Source organism: Gopherus evgoodei, chromosome 6 (genome assembly GCF_007399415.2).
Source record: "Gopherus evgoodei ecotype Sinaloan lineage chromosome 6, rGopEvg1_v1.p, whole genome shotgun sequence".
NCBI classification, from domain to species: Eukaryota; Metazoa; Chordata; order Testudines; family Testudinidae; genus Gopherus; species Gopherus evgoodei.
In genome coordinates, this window is record NC_044327.1 from 120930807 (window position 1) to 120949906 (window position 19100).

At 41.2% G+C, this 19100-nt stretch overlaps 1 protein-coding gene across 2 annotated transcripts in view; it reads left to right on the top strand.

Moving 5' to 3' along the window:
* The window catches only part of MYO5B (myosin VB), a 350195-nt gene that overhangs the window by 243679 nt on the left and 87416 nt on the right, over positions 1 to 19100 (top strand). For both annotated transcript variants that reach the window (XM_030566990.1, XM_030566991.1), the window contains exons 18-19: positions 9809 to 9920; positions 11631 to 11842. In XM_030566990.1, coding sequence (XP_030422850.1) covers positions 9809 to 9920; positions 11631 to 11842 — 324 coding nt within the window. The remainder of the gene's footprint in view (positions 1 to 9808; positions 9921 to 11630; positions 11843 to 19100) is intronic.

Consider the following 19100-nt stretch of genomic DNA (forward strand, 5'->3'; position numbering starts at 1 on the left):
ATTGTCAAGCCACAAGATGAAATATAAACCAACCATAGAATATGTTCTGTTTCTTGATCTCAGAGTTACACTGGGTGCGTTCAACCTAGCACTGAGAAATAATTTCACACGGTGATGTTAATTAGCAAGGAACCACAAACAATAAAATCTCCGAAAATGCTGCATGTGGATAGTAGGAAATTGATAGGAATCTGGATTTGATCCCATATGGAGATGGACAACAAGAAACAATAATGGAGTTTTTCCTAGGCTGGTTATAGTTCTAAACTTGTTGTTATTGTTGAGAAGTAAATGTTGCCTATTAGGAAAGATTCCCCCCGCAACCATCAAAGCTCACTCTAGAAAAGGTCCCCACAGGGCCTACATGTATTTCTTTGTTTTCAGGCTTCAGATACCTGCTATAAAAGCAATTCAGCCAAAAAATGTAGATGTTTGTTTCACTGTATGCACATGGAGGGAATGAATCTTTTAAACCATTGTTAAAGTCCACATATCACAAGAATATCAGGCATCAAACTTTTTGCATTAAAATAAAGGAGGAAAGGGAAGGAAGGAGGTAATTTGAGCTTCATTGATAAGATTTGAGCTTGAAATTATATTTTAGAGCCCAGTAAATTCAAAAGCTGAAACTCTAAATTAGGCCTGAGGATGACAAGGGCAAATAATTTTGAAAATTCATCAGGTCTACTTTATTGCTGAGCAGTTTTGTGTTAATGTCAGCATAGCGATCATCCTTTTTATATGGAACAAAGGACTTACAAATATGCTTCCAAAATAGTCAATTAACCGGGATGTTCAATGCCCTGTCACTGTCCTTTCAGAGAAATGTGCTACCTGAAAGTTCACTCACAACCCTTGCATGCTCATAAGCAGCAAGAAATAGATCCTGAGAATTTATGCCAGCTGTTATAGTAGCCTCATTGCCAATTATTTGATTTTTCATGGTGCTTTCTGACATCCAGAAGGAATTCCAGCCACGCCTTTGGACAAACAAATACTGAAAACAGGAAGGCCAGCTGTCTGCTCTAGTAAGGAGCGACTCTAGACATTTCACTGCCCCAAGCACAGTGGCATGCCGCGGGGGTGCTCTGCCGCTCAAAGGTCCCGTGGCTCCGGTCTACCTGCCACAGGCCTGCCTCTGATCCCGCAGCTCCACCAGGAGGTCCACTGAAGCCGTGGGACCAACGGACTGTCCACAGGCAAGCCCCTGAAGGCATCCTGCCTGCCGCCCCCGCGACGACTGGCAGAGCGCCCCCGCGCTTGGCGTGCTGGGGCCTGGAGCCGCCCCTGGCTCTAGTTCACTCATATGGATCTTTATGGAAAAATTCTGTAGAAATTGAGAGAAAATTGTATCTTTTCTATGAAACTTTAGAAGCATGCTGTAGAGTGTAATAGAAATTTACGTCCCTTCTCTAGAATTATAGAAGGTGGTGTAACCCTATTTAACTATTGGCTCCACCCTATTATATTCTCTAAGACTATATCAGCTACCGGTAAGATGAGGATGCCTAAATTTTTGTGATCTCTAAGATTAAACAATAGGGAAAATAACTCAAAATGAGCCAAGCATCTTTAAAATCATGTTTATGAAGGTGTCAGTAGGGCCAAATCCTGCTTCTGCCCTCCTATGTGTGGAAGGCCCTAAGATGTAGTGGAACAGCCAGGGTTTCTTTAAGAAGGGGAATACCAAGGGGAGTACATGCCACAGCAAGCCACATGGTACTATTCTGCAGCACAGCAGAGGGATCTTCGTTCTGTGACTACACTGATCAGCTGGCATAAATATTCACCCGAATCAGGTGGATCTCTGAATTTATGGTTGCACATGGGTTCTCTTAGTGGCTTCAGAGCAGCTTCAGTGGTTCTCTGTTCCCAATGATTGAAGGAGAGAATTGATTACCCACCCACCTCTGTCATAGTATAATTTCCAAATCTGGACCTTAGCATCCAGGATATGGGTACTAGCATAAAGTCCTCTAAGCTTAATTACCAGCTTAGATTCTGTAGCGCTGCCACCAATCAGGAATTTCTAGGGCCTGATACCCTCTGGTCCCCCCAAAACCTTCCCAGGGGACCCCAAGACCCAGATTCCTTGAGTCTCACAACAAAGGGAAATAAACCATTCCCTCCCACCTCTTTCCCTCCTCCCAGATCTTTCCTGCCTGGGTACACTAGGAGATACTGTGATTCAATTCCTTGAAACACAACACAGAGAGATCAAGTTTCTCTCTTCCCTTCTCCCAGAGGCAATACAGATTCAAGCTGCGTGAATCTAACACAAAGAGGAAATTTATCCTTCCTTTCTCCCCACCAATTCCCAGGTATATACAGACTCAATTCCCTAGAGCCTCAACTGGGAAAAAAAAATCAAATAGGTCTTCAAAAGCAAAACTTTTAATAAAAAAGAAAGAAAAAAGTAAAAGGTTTATCTCTGTACTTTAGATGGTAAAAAGTTACAGGGTCTTTCAACTTATAAACAATAGAAAGAAACTTTCTCCAGCAGAAACAGAATTTAAGCTACTTCCAGCAAGTACATATATGCAAATGGAAAAAAAACAAATTAAAAGACTATGACCGCCTTTTCTTACTTACAATTCTGAATAGATAAGAGACTGTAGCAGGGAGATTGGCAGAAACCTGGTTGCATCTCTAGCCCCGTCCAGGACCCAGAGAGAACAAAGCCAAACCCAAAACCCACAAACAAAGGCTTCCCTCCACACGAGATTTGAAAGTATCTTGTCTCCTGATTGGTCCTCTGGTCAGGTGTTTGGGTCCCTGTTTGTTAACCCTTTACAGGTAAAAGAGACATTAACCCTTAACTATCTGTTTATGACAACATCCCAACAGAAATCCCTTGTATAAGGCCTGATTTCTCCAGTTTTGCACTAGATGTCCAGTATTAGGCCCATGCAGTCTAGTCTATAAGAGTCTTTAGATGTGTTTATCTATTTGAAAAAGATATAAAAAATATTTATTTGTATCTGAACTTCAGTAGTTCCTAAAGACCCAGACACAGATCAGGGGTCCCTTGTGAAAGGCACTGTACGCACACAACAGCTCTTACACTGAAAAACTCACAAGGCAAAGAAAGCTTTAGCCTCATATCAAACAGTGCTGCAGTCGATCAAGAGCATGAGTACCAGACTCAGGGCAGACTGTGAGGAAGCGATGCACAAGCCCTCAGATTGGTGGTGAGTTCTATACGTAGATTTCGCCAACCAATTATCAAGTTTACCTCCATCTAGATTATATTTCCCTGGATTGTTTACGAGAAGGTCATGTGAGATATTGTCAGAAATCTCACTAAAGTCAAGATATACCATGTCTACCACTTTCCCCCCACCCCCATCCACCAGGCTTGTTACCCTGTCAAAGACAGCTATTATGTTGGTTTGACATGATTTGTTCTTGGCAAATACATGCTGGCTGTTACTTATCACCTTATTATTTTCTTGGCGTTCACAAATTGATTGCTTCATTATTTGCTCCATTGTCTTTCCTGGTACTCAAGTTAAGCAGATTGATCTGTAATTACCTAGGCTGTCCTTATTTTCCTTTTTATAGATAGGCACTATATTTGGCCTTTTCCAGTCCTCTGGAATCTCTCCCATCTTCCATGACTTTTGGAAGACAATCACTGATGGTGACAGTCAGCTCGTTCAGTATTCTAGGCTGTATTTTGTCAGCCTCTGATGATTTGAAGACATCTAATTTGTCTAAGGAATTTTTAACTTGTTCTTTCCCTATTTTAGCCTGTGATCCTACGTCGTTTTCACTAGCATTCGCTATGTTAGATGTCCAGTTGCTACTAACCTTTTTGGTGAAAACTGAAACAACAAGAAGTCATTTAACACTTCTGCCATTTCCACATTTTGTGTTATTGTTTTTCCTGCCTCAATGAGTAACGAGCATACTCTGTCCTTGGTTGTCTTCTTGCTTCTATTTGTAGAATGTTTTCTTGTTGCCCTTTGTCTCTACTTAGTTTAATCTCGTTTTGTGCTTTGGCCTTTCTAATTTTGTCCCTATATACTTGTGTTTCTAGTCACCCTTTGTCATTTCACCTAGTTTCTACTTTTTGTAGGACTCTTTTTTGAGTTTTAGATCATTGAAGATCTGCTGGTTAAGCCAGGGTGGTCTCTTGCCATATTGCCTATCTTTCCTATGCAGTGGGATAGTTTGCTTTTGTGCTGTTAATAATGTCTCTCTGAAAAACTGCCAACTCTCTTGAACTGTTTTTCCCCTTAAAATTGTTTCCCTTAAGATCTTATCTACCAACTCTGAGTTTGCTAGTGTCTGCCTTCTTGAAATCCGTTGTCTTTATTGTGCCCCCTCCCATTCCTTAGGATCATGAACTCTACCATTCCATGATCACTTTCACCTAAGCTGCCTTCCACTTTCAAATTCTCAACCAGTTCCTCCCTATTTGTCAAAATCAAATCTAGAATCAAATCCTTTAGTAGCTTTCTCCACCTTCTGAACTAAAAAATTGTCTCCAATACATTCCAAGAACTTGTTGGATAATCTGTGACCTGTTTTCCATCACCCCGAAGTCCTGTGCTTTGGTTGATTTTGTTAATGGTTTAAAAAATCGACCTCCTTCTCTTCTTCCTGGTTAGGTGGTCTGTAGTAGACCCCTTCCATGACTTGTTTTTTATCCTTACCCATAGACTTTCAACAAGTCTGTCTCCTATTTCCATCTCAACCTCAGTCCAAGAGTATACATTTTTAATATACAAGGCAAGTTTTCCTTGTACAACATGTTGGCAAAATATATTTTGCCAACATTCCTTTACAAGACGTATTTCTGGTAGTGAAATGTCTTGGAAAGAAATAGCCAATATTTTGACATTAAATTTTTTGCTTTTGTCACTGTGGCACTCCCATAGTCACTACTCTGAATAGGTTTTGTTTGCACGGTGACTTTTCACTCAGTTCTTAAAAAGTTGAAGACAGTTTTTCAGTGTTCTGCAGACCATATAAAGAAAATAATAAACTCTACTACAAGAAAGAGCTTGGCAGTTCCCCCATCTTTGATATAGGATATGCTTTGCTGTATTTATCATTTTCATGAAACCCTGTGTTCTGCAAGTATTTGATGTAAAATGAAAATGTATCATCCAATTTGAAATGCTATGCAGTAGTTAAGAAATATGTTCATTATTATGTACATAAACCACTATGATAAATGTGCTGTCCTAGAGAAATGAAGAGTGTATCCATCATCAGCTTTTATGTTTAAAGTATGGAACATGTCTCTCCACTATAAAACCATTTGTCTTCTTTTTAGAATCTGGTTACAATGAAGATTAAGCTAGAGAAAATAAGAATTGAAGCAATGTGTTGCTCCATCAACACTAACAAAATACTCTTTTTATGAATTTATGAACTTGAGAACTTTATAAGACAAGACTTTATCTGTCATAGTTGTTCTCTTATCCTCTCAACATGACACCCAGTTATTAAGAGTACCACTGAATCTATGGCTAATACCAGTGGCTTGAATGAAGTCATGGGCCCAGCCAATTCAGAATGCTCAGTTGTGGTATATTTGTAAGAATTCGGTACGTGGTCATTTTGTGAATGCATGGAAGGAGGCATGATCTAGTGATTTAAGCATGGATGTAGAAAACAGCTCTGACTCTGGAGCACATCTTAGAATCATCTGGTTCAGTTTCCATGCTGTACAATATATTGAAGGTACTTTATCCTTTTTCTTAGTATCTGAGTGCCTCACAGTCTTTACAACACCCCTGTGAGATGCATACAAAACTGCAGCACAGACCAGGACTGGCTCCAGGTTTTCTGCTGCCCCAACCAGCTGTGGGGAGCCAATCATCAGCACTTCGGCTGCCCCTCAATCGCGCCGCTCCATTCTTCGGCGGCAGTTTGGTGGTGGATTCGCCACTCCTTCTCTTCCCCTTTGGTGGCACTTCGGCGGCAGCTCAAAGAGAAAGAGAGGGACTGAGGAACCCGCCGCCGAATTCCCACCGAAGATCTGGACATGCCACTTCAATAGCAGATGGAGTGCTGCCCCTTTGTATTGGCCACCCCAAGCACCTGCTTCCTTTGCTGGTACCTGGAGCCAGACGGACCAAGTGACTTGCCCAACATCGTATGGAGAGTCTGTGTCAGAGCAGGGAATTGAACCTGGCTCTCCTGAGTCTCAGGTCAGTGTCCCAGCCACTACAATATTCTTTCCCTGTGCAATGTTGCTCATGATATTTGCCTGCCATGCAGAGGGTGTTGTGAGGATTAAATACTTACTATTTATTATTTAGAAAGTGCTTGGAACATATCAAGCACTATAAATGCCACATATTAGCAACAATTAACTTCCAATGTTTGATCCTTATTCTTTACCAAGTAGAATTTCCCCTGTTCAGCAATGAACTGAAGCTCCCATATCCACCCTGCTGCAAATTTTGGTGACGGGGCATTTGCATTTGACTCTCCTAACCTGTCTCAGTAGGTTTTTGTCCCGGTTCAGTTCCAAAACTGGAATTGCCCAGTTTTCTGGCTGAGAATATGAGAGAAATCTTGTGATATTTCTGTTGCTTTGGACCAAAATTTTGCAAGAATTATTTTATTTTTGGCACCATCAAATCTGAACACCCACTCCTGACTTGCCCTTCACCACATACTCTAAACCCCAACTCCTCAACCCAATTCTATCTATTTTTTTTTGTAATAGGATATGTCTACATTAGACACGTGTGGCTGGCCCATGGCAACTGACTCAGGCTTGTGGAGCTTGGGCTGAATGGGCTGCTTAATTGTGGTGTAGACATTTGGATTCAAACTGGCGCCCAAGTTCTGGGACACTTCCATCTCACAAGCTCCTGGAGCCAGGGCTCCAGCACAAGCCTGAACATTTACACTGCAATTAAACAGTCGCTTAACCCGCACCTGAGCCTGAGTCAGCTGCCATGGGGGCCTGCTGCAGGCTTTTAATTGCAGTGTACGTATACCCTTAATGTCACCACCTAGTCTGGACTGGACACTTTTGTTTGTATTAACATGCCTAGATAGCTTTACAGCAACAACGAAAATACGGCATGAAAGCTCTCCTCTGCCTTCATTTTGTCTCCCTACTTCTGGTCTTCAAGTTCAATTTCTTGGAAGAATTTGTTTTCAACTTTTAAAGATCTACTAAATAGCATGCCTCAACTCAGCCATTCCAACCTAGGTGGAAGCCCTACATTGCCAGTGACAGACATGTCAAAGAGGATTTGATTTTTTCCCCTTAATCACCAGGAATTTGTCTTGAGGTTTCTCCTTCAATAAATAAAGTCAGAGATGTATGGGTTTTGATGGCAAGGATTTCAATTAGTTGAACTCATATCTAATCTGGGGAAAATTACCCTGAAATTTTTCTATGAAATGTAACGCAAGAACAAGGGAATTAATTTTGAACAATCATGGACCAAAACAACTGAGTGTCCAGTTTGATTGGAGTCTGGCATTTTAGACTAAACCCAGAAATTGGGGATTAACACAATTCTGTCAGCGCTGACTGAATAGCAGGATTCACTTGAGAAATTGAATTCCTCATCTAGGACAATCTGTGATGCATCCATGAGCTATGGCTGGTGTCTGCAAACATTCAGATGTTTTCAAATTCATCCGCTCAGAGTTATTACCTTCAGGAAAAATAGTAAAATCCTCTCAAGAATAGCGATTAGTGTTGTCAGTGCTAACTGGTTATTTTAAATGTTCACCTTTTGTGGCTTATGAAATACATAGAGCCATCCTTCCTTTACAATAATTACCGGTATATATAATCTATCCCTTGAAGGAAGAATGTCTGTGTGTGTATGTGTATATCATATAAAACAAAAATTTGGAATCTGACTTCTGACACAAATGAACTGGTCCTTTAGAATATCTGAGATCAGTTCAGCCATATATATCTTACCTCATCTAGCCAGAAGCCGTTTTGGTTATCACTTAAATATTCCTGAAATTTCACTTCTGCTTTTTTGTTCATCTGAGCTGTCTATTACATGCTGCAATTTTGTACCAGTTTTGTGTAATATCACAGCTGCTAAACCTTACAGACATTAAACATTCATAATTGAAATGTTTCAAGGGCATCCCTGTGTACAAAATATCTTTTCATAATATGCCTTTATCTTCCTGGCAATGTCTTTAGAGAAACATGATCTGTAAATTAATTTGGCTGCAGGTAGTACCCTATTTGTTTGCTGTTCTTTTATATGGGACTTTTTAAACGTTCTTTTTTTGCTTGCTTTGTAAGGTGAACATTTTCACACTCATATTCTAGGGAATAGTTCTGCGCATTTGATCCATGGATAATTTCAGGCAGCACTAATCTGAAGGCTTAATAATTAATCGAAAAGACAAATCTGTTCTGCTATAACATGGTAACACAAAACAAGAGGAACTATATCCTCACCTGCTGTTTCTAAAGTAACCCAGGGCAAAAATCATGTCAAATATGCATCCCGCATGTCCCAAAGAGTCGTAGTTCCTGAACAAAGTTTACTGTTTGTTCTTTTTTGAGTTCTATAGTGCTAAGCAATGTGGATCTCTTAAATGGATTATATCATATGGCACTGGAGTGTTTCCATTTGTCACTTACTGTAGGTCCTCTACTTAAACAAAACTGTGTGCTTAGCAGATGGCAGAAACCATTATGGTCTATATTGTCAAGGTCTCCATAGTGCAGTTTGCAGCTTATCCTTGTTTCTGTGGAGTAGTTATGGTGTATCAAGTTGCTGTGGGCGGTGCACATATACCAGTGTTTCTCAAATTGGGGTCACTACTTGTGTAGCGAAAGTCTCTGACGGGCTGGGCCAGTTTGTTTACTTGCCCTGTCTGCAGGTCCAGCTGATCGTGGCTCCCACTGGCCATGGTTTGCTGCTCCGGGCCGATGGGAGCTGCTGGAAGCTGCGCGGGCTGAGGGACGTACTGACCGCCAATTCCAGCAGCTCCCATTGGCCTGCCGGGTGCTAGACCAGTGGTCTCCAAACTTTTTTGATTGCACACCTCTATTAGTAAAAAAAATAATAATAAAAAAAAAATTTTAGCACATACCTGCCACGCCATTGTTGCCGAAGCACAAAAAAAAAGAAAGCTGCTTGGACTCCCACCCAAACTGCCGAAACAAACAAACAAAAGTGCTCCTCCTTATTTTACGTCTGTCTCTCAGTGTAGGGTACTTTTTTGGCTGAATCGTATTTCCATAAATCCCTCCAATGCAGATACTGTAAATTCTAGTTCTGCAGTCATGCTATGGCAATGCTTTCCGGTTAGAAGGAGGAAAGTTTCTTGTGATTATTTGGGCGTCGTCAGCACCAAATTGAGTGTGTCTGTGCCATAATCAAGTGGGAAACTTTCTGGAACACGTAAAGTCAGAGAGGAGCCTTAACATTTCGACCAAAATTAGAGTTAGGCTGGTGATTGCGTTCAACACCAAATCAGGGCCGAGGTTGAGGTTCACGTGACTGATGCAGAAATCTGGCTAGCTGTTCTTGTGATACTTTGGGTCCTGGCTGATGTAAATCTTTCCAGATCACTCATCCTCCTTTGTGATTTTAAATATACCTGATGCAGTACAAGATGGCGGGGGGTGGGGGAAGGAGGGAGGGGAAGCACCTTCCAACCCAGTCCAGAACCAGTGGGGGTTGGGTTCAGACCTGATTTTAAACCCTGCTCTCCTTCTCTCTCCTCCAAATGTGAAGAGGTTTGGATTCAAGGTTTGGTTTATTTAAGCTCTAATTCTAAACATTAGCTAAATAAATGAAACCCAGTGCCCTGTTTAATTTTATCTGTGCTTTGCTTTCAGGTGGTCCTACCATGACTTTTTCAATAGGTATCGAGTTCTTATGAAAAAGAGGGAGATCTCTAAAAATGACAAGAAATTGATTTGTAAAACGCTTCTGGAAAACCTCATTAAGGTGAGCTGGGATTGAAGCTTTGGAAACAATCATTAAAGCGCAGAAGCTGTTGACACTGTTAATATCTCAGCTCACCTTCCCTTCCTCCCTATTTGCCTGCTGTAGCTGAAAATGCTGGTGTGTCCCTGGCACTCAGGAGCATCTTCCAAAGTCAAACCATCTCGGAATAATGAGACTAAATGAGACATGGCATGAGATCTATTGATTGCATTCAAACTGAAAAAGCCTTTTTTCTGCAATTGAATTCCACAGCTCGTTTGTGGACAGTAAATGATAGTGAGTTACTATCCCAACAAAACCCACTCCTTTTCCTTCTTTTTGACGATAGGAATAAAATCCTAGAGTCCCAGCTTCACACATGGCGTACAGCATGAGGAATCCCGGTCAAGAGACAAAGTGACCAAAGGGCCTATCTCTCACTGCACAGAGACCCCCAAAGCCAGTCACCAATCACCTTTTCATACAAATGATGAAGAGAAAATGCAACAAACGTGATATGTCTGCTGCATGGGAAATTCTTAATGGTCACGTACTGTGAGAACAGTCTAGGCACGGAGATTTCCTTTCCAATTATTAATTTGTTCTGTCCTTTTTAAAAAAAAAATTAACAAGCTCTAGCTGAGAGAGGTTCAATTTGTCATTATTCAGGCTCCTTGGGGACCATTTGAGTTCATTTTTAAATTTAATGATATTTTCCAATGATTTTTTTTCTCCGTGATTAAATTTTTATGTCTGAGGCCTTTTTTGCTGCTGAGGCCTCTGACAGTTTGGCTCCTTGTTTTCTTGAGGCCCCGGTCCTGTAAAGACTGAACTTTATTCAGTGACATGTCCTGTTGATGTCAGTGGGTCTACTCACAGTGGATAAAGTTAAAGCACACGCACACCTTTGCAGGATCGCAGCCTTGATTTTTTTTTTTCTCTAAAGAGATGATCCGAAGTTGCAAAATGCAGCTTTTGCATCCAGATTTTGACCATACACTCAGTCTGTGGGTTTGTCTTAGCCTATTTTTAAGGAGTGGTGCCACTTTTAGAGTGTTGGCACAGATCCGGGTTCAGATTTTGACACTCCTCTCATTTCCCACACACAGTTTGGGAGTCTTTGGCTCGGAAATTTTGGTTCTAGCTCATCTCTTAAGTTTTGTCAAAATAGAGGAGAACAAGCTTTTGTTTTTCACCCTGTCAGGGAGGATAACATGCCAAGAAAGTGTTTACATCCAGTTTTCATATTTATTGACTAGAATGGAAATACAGAAACTGAGAACAGAAAGGACCAAGGTCTAGCAATGCCAATGCCCTACCTCATGCAGTTGTGATATGATATGAAGAATGCCCCTTGATCTGAAAACACCATCTTTGTTCCAGAGCAAGGTGACAGACCTTCATGGTCCCTGCTAATGTCTAGTTAGGACAAATCCCAGTAAGTTACAAAACTCCCATTGACTTCAGTGGGACTGGGATTTGGTCCTTAACTCTTGTCAGCTGTTAGTGCAAATGTGTGAAAATTAGGATTGTTGGGTTAAAAGAGAGAGCCTCGGCTTTACATGCTGAAACTGGTGCTGTGGGATAAAGTTTGTTTAAGCCAGTTGAACTGATATGGAATGGAATTGGTAAATTTTATTCACTCTTACCATCCTTATAATGTTGAGCAAATGCATAGACTCCTCAGGAAAATGTTTGTCTTAACTCAGTTTCCCTTCTGCTTTTGAAAAGGATCCTGACAAGTTCCAGTTTGGACGTACCAAGATCTTTTTCCGTGCAGGCCAGGTGGCATATCTGGAGAAACTGCGGGCAGATAAATTCAGAGCTGCTACTATCATGATACAGAAGACAGTGCGGGGCTGGCTGCAGAGGGTGAAGTACAGAAGGATGAGAAATGCTGCAATAACAATCCAGAGGTATACACGAGGACACCTGGCTCGCAGGTAAGCGTCATCTCTAGAGAATGACTAGCTGGGAACTATAGAGTGGAGAATAGTTCCAGCTCTCTTATTAGAACTACTCAATCATCTGATACCCCTTGTGTTATGAAACCTGGGTACATTCATAGATTCCAGGGTCAGAAGAGACCATTGTGACCATCTAGTCTGACCTCCTGCATAACACAAGCCATAGAACTTCCCCAAAATAATTCCTAGAGCAGATCTTGATATCACACGTACATGACCTGCCTTATCTTCAGAAGCAGTAAGCACCTGCAGTTGCCATTGACTTTTTCGGGAGTGGCAGGTGTCCTGCACTTCTGAAAATAAAGCCCATTCTATGTGTATGGGAGTCAGAATTCCTTGGTTTTGTCCCCAACTCTACCTATGATTTTTGGGAAGGTTGTCTAAATTCTTTTAGCCCTTGTTAGAGGGCTTATTCTTTCACCCTCTTACTTCCCTGGTCCTTCTCATGTGAACAGAGAGCAACAATACCCGAAGTCTGAAGGTGCAAACAATTCAATGTTGGATGAACTTCCAGCAAGCAATAATTACAATTTCCTTCCTCAGTGTCCCCTTCCCAACTCTGACACCACAGAGCCTTACCTGTGTCCCTGTTCCCATTTCCCTCCCCCCCTTAGCAGAACATGATTCCAATTCCCCACCCCCTTACTTCTTGATTTACTATGGAGTCTGCAGTCAAACTTGAGTTTTGCTTAGCTATGCCTTAACCAATCATTTTACTGAAATTTAGCTAACCAATCCTAACATATTGTAACATGGTTATTTAACCAATTATATCCCACCACCTTAATTGGTTTACACCCAGCAAAAATTAATTATACATCAGACAGAAACAATTCTGGAACCAGACAGAGATTATACAGACAAACACTAGGGAAGTGGAGAGTGCAGTGATAGAACAACAAAGAAATGAGGATTTCACACCCCAGCTATTGATAAGTGAGTTCTCAGAACACAGGTGATAAGAGACAGGAACTTAAGGCAACAGGAATTAGTGCACTAGCCGCCCACAAGTGAATTCTCACTTGCTATTGATAAGTGAGTTCTTGACAGGATGCTATCAAACTACATTTTCTTTAAATCTTGTAGGCTCTTCCCTTTCTCTGGTGGCGATAGATCGGATCATCTTTCTAACAGCCCCAAATTACCTTATTTCAATGTGACTAGTTTGGAATATGAGGATGTGACCATACGCTCTCCAACTTATGGCTGCCTCTGCTGCTTAGCCAAAGGCTTTAGCCTAAGAACAAGGCCTTAGACTATCATAGTGAGAGAAGGCCTATAAACAGGCAGACTGATTTTGATTCTCTAACTAGCTAAGTGATAAGAATTCACCTAAATTCTTAAAGTCTAGGTCTTTGCAGACAGGCCTGAATATCTGTATCCTAACAGCCCTGTCTGCTCTCTCTTATGTTAATACACTGTTTATTGGTGTTGCACCGGTGTGTATATATATGTGTATATATAATGTGTATATATAGTGAAAACGTGTGTGTGTGTGTGTGTGTGTGTGTGTGTGTGTGTGTGTGTGTGTGTGTGTGTGTGTGTGTGTGTGGAGAGAGAGAGAGAACATGACTTGAAATGTCACCTGATAGAGCTTATGGCAGAGAAGATTCAAGGATTAGAGATGCGGCTGGAGACAATGATGGAATTCAGGCAGGAATTTGAAGGTGTAATGCAAGAGAGGAGAGAGGGAGGTGATAGACAACCCAAGTTTTGTGAACACCTGCCAAACAAAAGGACCTGGAGGGTGGACTGCCAAAAGAGAAGATGATCCATGGAAGAATGTGATATGGGAACAGCTTAGAGGAGGACACCAGCTATCCGTGTTAAAATTGAGTTGAGTAACAGATTTGCTGCACTGTGGAATGAGGAGGAGAAACAGGCAGAAGGTGAGGGAGGAAAGAAGGACCGCCAAACCCTGCAGAAGAGATGGAGATAGCCAGGGACTGAAGCCTAAGGAAGAATGGGAATATGATATGCCGGGGCTGTGACTGAGAACATAAAACAGGTTCATACAAGCACCAGGGAGAGACAGGCGCATGTGAGCGAGGACTAAACACTCCAAAGAATTGACAGGCATGTCACCAGACCAGATTCAGAATACAGAATTGTGTGCTCTGTGCCAGGAGCAAGGGCATGAGATGTGGAGGTGAGGCTAAAGAGGATTATGATGGGAGGGAGAAAAAATCCGCTGATGGTGCTGCATGTCAAGATGAGTGACACTGCTGGATTCCCGCTGGAATGGATTGGAATGCTCAGCTGGGTAAGGTACTTAAAGAAATGGAAGCTCATGTGATTTTGAGAGGAGTAATTCCGGTCCCTAAAGAACAATGGTGAAGGCGTGACATGATGATGAAGATCAACAAATGGCTCAAGGATTGGTGCTCTGTGAAAGGCTTTGGGATGATTGACCATTGGGAGGCATTTGCAGGAAGAAGACTCTTATCAACTGATGGGCTACCCTTAACCTTCTGAGATCAAGCCTGGCCCAATTGATAAGAAGGGCTTTAAACTGGAAGATGAGAGGAGAAGGTTGAGAGACTTGTGAAACCACTACACCTGGCTTCAGTATTCAGGAGCAGGAAAATCCCTTAAATGAAGGTATAGTAAGGGACAATGGAACAGCACAGGCTTGAAAACCTGGTGAGCTCCAAGGGAAACAACTGAGTTGCTTGCACACGAATGCAAGGAGCCTGGGCAATAAAATGGAGGAACTGTAACTACAGGTACAGGAAGTCAAATCAGGTATTACGGGGTTTACAGAAACAAGATGGAGTAGCCCTTGTGACTGGAATACAGGTATTGAAGGGTTTGTCTGTTTAGAGGAGAGAGGGGAATAAAAACTTGGAATTTCTTCAGATGAGCTATACAAAAATGATTTGAAATTTGTATCCTAAGCAAGGGGAAGAAACTTGTAGGGAAAGGCTCCCAACCCAGCTGGATGAATAACCACCTTGAAAAGGTTATTAGGAGTAAGCAATTTGTTCTATAACCTTGCATATTGCTAAGGTCAGAATAACAGGTCTGTAATTGCCTGGATCACCTTTCCCACCCCCTTTCTTAACGATAGGTATGGTGTTAGCTATTCTCCACTTGTATTGTGCTACCCATGAATAGATTTATTAAAAACCCTTGCTCCTGGACTAGCAATCTCATGTGCCAGAGAGGGTTTTTGATCCTTTATGTTGTCTGCCTTCAACCCCATTTAAGATTTCTCTAGCTGGAATTCAGTCTGTTAGCTGAATGGTTGCTGAGCAGTAATCTATTCCTTGGCTCTGAGTTCATGTTTTCCATTCAGAGTGCTGCAAAATAAGCTGCAGCCCAATTAAACCTGTTTGTACTTGGGTGACACAAGATGCTAAGCGTACTCTTCAGGCATCCTATCTTTTAAACACGGTCTGTCCTTTTCTCCTGTTTACTGAGTGGATGTTGATTTTTATCAGTTAATTTGGATGGCTGAGGTTGAGAAATCTCTGTCCCTTCAGAGGTGACACACTGATTTCCTATGAATCATGCCATATTGCAGATGTATATTTAGAGTTGTCATAACTGAATTTGCTTCCTTCTGTTTGCAGTTATGAAATGTAACAACCTCATGGAAAATACGGTGATGAGCAGAGCCAGGGAGTGGGGTGATTTTATTTATAACAGTCACAGATGCCTCACGTAGTGGCCGCAACTCATGTCCAGTCAGTACTTTGTTATTATTACAGTAATGCACACACGACCTAATCAGGGCTCTGCAGTGCCAGATATTGTACAAACACATGGATGTGATCCTTGCCCCAAGGACCTAACAGTCTACTTAAAGCTGAGGCATAACAAGTGAGGATGACAAATAGGAGGGGAGGAAAGGAAGAGGACACGGGTAGCAGTAATTAATCTCGCCCAATTACATTGATTCACGTTGTGCAACATTTGACAGTTACACACATTTTAAAATATTATTTATTTACCTCCCACTCTTTTGCTCCTTTTTGCATAGATCAGTTCAACCCCATCCTTCTGCCTACCTATATAGGGGCTGCTGGGGACATGTTGTTTCTAAGACCTTGGCCCTGTGATGGGGAATCAGGGAAGACTTGCCTATCCCTTTCCCTCAGCTGTGGCTGGAACTTGCTGGGAAAACACAGCCTGAAAACCCTTCATGCTCAGGAGTGTGCTGCCATAATGCGAACTCCCTGGCATTGTTAGGAGTTGAAATTAAGGGGCACCTACAGTGTTCGGGCTGCATTTCCTTCGTATCAGCTGATGAGGAAGCACAGACCTTCCAAGTGAATGGCATATCTTAGAAATGTACCTTCATAAGGCAAGCTTTGCGCAAACAGTGCACAGTGGAAGAGGATTATAGACCTAGTGCAACCAAGCACAACCCAAGTAGAAGGTTGTATGGTACATTTCTCCTAACAATTCTAAACGGAAGTGAAGATTCTTTGAGATCTCATTGAGACCCTGTGTATCAAGCAGTCATGACCTCTAGAGCTGGGGTGGGGAAAGAGTGGGAAGAGGGAGAGAGGAATCTTACTACTTGGTGTTCCATATTCACGTTCTGTAGACTATAGAACTAACCTGCCTGCTTTTGTGTGTAATCTTTTCTTATAGTGTAAGTATTTGGTTTATTGTAATAGGTTTATAGATTTATATTAAAGTAAGTTTGGCTGTAATGCAAGAGACATACAGGCCATATCCTGTATGTTAAGCTAAAGCATAGTTAGCATATCTATATTAAGACCTTTTATTCAGAAAGCAAAGTTGATGTTAGGAATCATTGAAAAGGGAATAGAGAATAAGACGGAGAATATATTATTGCCCTTATATAAATCCATTGTACACCCACATTTTGAATACTGCATACAGATGTGTTCTCCTGATCTCAAAAAAGATATACTGGCACTAGAAAAGGTTCAGAGAAGGGCAGCTCAAATGATTAGGAGTTTGGAACGGGTCCCATGTGAGGAGAGATTTAAAAGGCTAGGACTTTTCAGCTTGGAAAAGAGGAGACTAAAGGGGGATATGATAGAGGTATATAAAATCATGAGTAGAGAAAGTAGATAAGGACGAGTTATTTACTTATTCCCATAATACAAGAACTAGGGGCCACCTAATGAAATTAATGGGCAACAGGTTTAAAACAAATAAAAGGAAGTTCTTCTTCACACAGCACACAGTCAACTTGTGGAACTCCTTGCCTGAGGAGGTTGTGAAGGCTAGGACTATAACAGCGTTTAAAAGAGAACTGGATAAATTCATGGAGGTTAAGTCCATTAATGGCTATTAACCAGGATGGGTAAGGAATGGTGTCCCTAGCCTCTGTTTGTCAGAGGGTAGAGATGGAAGGGAGGAGAGAGATCACTTGATCATTACCTGTTAAGTTCACTCCCTCTGGGGCACCTGGCATTGGCCGCTGTTGGTAGACAGGATATTGGGATGGATGGACCTTTGGTCTGACCCAGTAGGCTGTTCTTATGTTGACCTATAGCTTGTTATCTAAATAGATGAGTACCCCCCCCATGTCTATGACCTTTTATCTAGACCAATAGACAATGGAGAATGGCATGGGAGGGGTTTAGTGTTGTACCCACAGACTTAACAAGTACACCACAAGAGACTGACGTGCGTACATAGCTGTCATCAATACACACATATATATTAGCCTGTGGGGTAAGTGTACCCTAACATTTCTGTGGGTGAGGAATGAAATTTGAACATTAGAGGAAGGATTTCCAGCATTTACCCTATAAAAGAGGTGACCCACCTCAACAGAGTGCTCCAGTTCTCACTTCAATCCATCTCCATTCTCGCTTTACTCTATTCTCACTTACTTCCTCCACTCTATCTATTCTGTCTATCTGCGATGACTGCTGCTATTAGTAGTCTGTACTTGTTCTTCTTAAACTTTAAGTTTCAAGGGGACTAGGCTAATCTTGGTTTCCCTAAGTTTTATTCTTAGCTTGTTTATTAGATTTTGATTTAAGTTTGTTAGTCAAGTAAACCCTAGTCAGCTTTGATAGCTCTTAGCATTTTCTAAGCACTGCATCTCTCACTCAAATTGAGAAGCCTGAACTGCAAGGCTGGTCCTGTCTCTCTTACCACCAGGTTATCAAGAAAGGGTGTAAGTATATTAACCAAAGCTTTGTTGCATATAATACTATATTATCATATGTATCTTTTGAATAACAGTAATGCAATTATAACTTTGTAACTCTGGGTATTTTACCATTTACTTACTATTATTAATTTTAATAAAAAGTCTTTAAGACTATATCTGTCTCAGTGTGAGCTTCCTGCCATACCCCCGAGGGTCCTTTATAAATTTTGTGGAGCCTGATTCAGGACAAGAACTTTTATTTTTTGTTCAATCAGATTGGCGAGCCTAAAACCCATGCTAATTAACATTTATGATAATAATAATTATTATTAAAATCAAATAAAATTAAATTAATAAATTAAATTCCCATATTATCCAAATTAATATTATCAATGCACCCTAAATCAGACTACAGTTCTTTTCTGATTGACCTTACCTCAACCCTCTGCTTCCTTTGAGATGACCTTGCTGTGCAATCCATCTCTTTGTGCTGGGTGCATAGAGAATGGTGTTGCTGGATAAACAGCCTTTTTGCTCTTGCCTCCCCTCCCTGGTTGTTAAGAGGTGCCAGTTCTGTGGGAGGCATTGTGTGTCTGTAAGAAGGAATGCAAGGGCCCATACAAAGAGCCTTTTTTAAATTTAATGTTGACAAAAAGTTTAATACAACTTGTAAAACCAAAGCAAATACAAGTGTGATGTTTCATGTTGAGGGCAATGAATACATCATAAATTCAGTGAAACAAGCTAACCATCAAACTAAACTGTGGTTTTATGGATATTTATTAAGAGATTTAACAATAAATTGGTCATACATTTTCCCCATATAGTCTCAGAATGGCAGCGGCACACAAGGGTACTAACCACTTCCCAAATTATCCACTGTGTATGAATCGCTTGGAGTCTTGCTCATGAATGTTGCCAAACCAGTGCGCATTGCTTTAAATGTCAAATCAATTTGCTGTTGTTTTGCTCAATGTACTTGTAACCAGTGAACACGCTGTACTACTCTTGTTTTTGGTAGTAGGGGATTGGAATAACTAACCTTGATGATGATGACGGCTTAGTGTTTTGAGGATTTAAGACGGGGGGAAAAAAGAAACAAAGGGAGAGAGTGAGATGTACTAAAATCAGTTCCAAACGTTACAT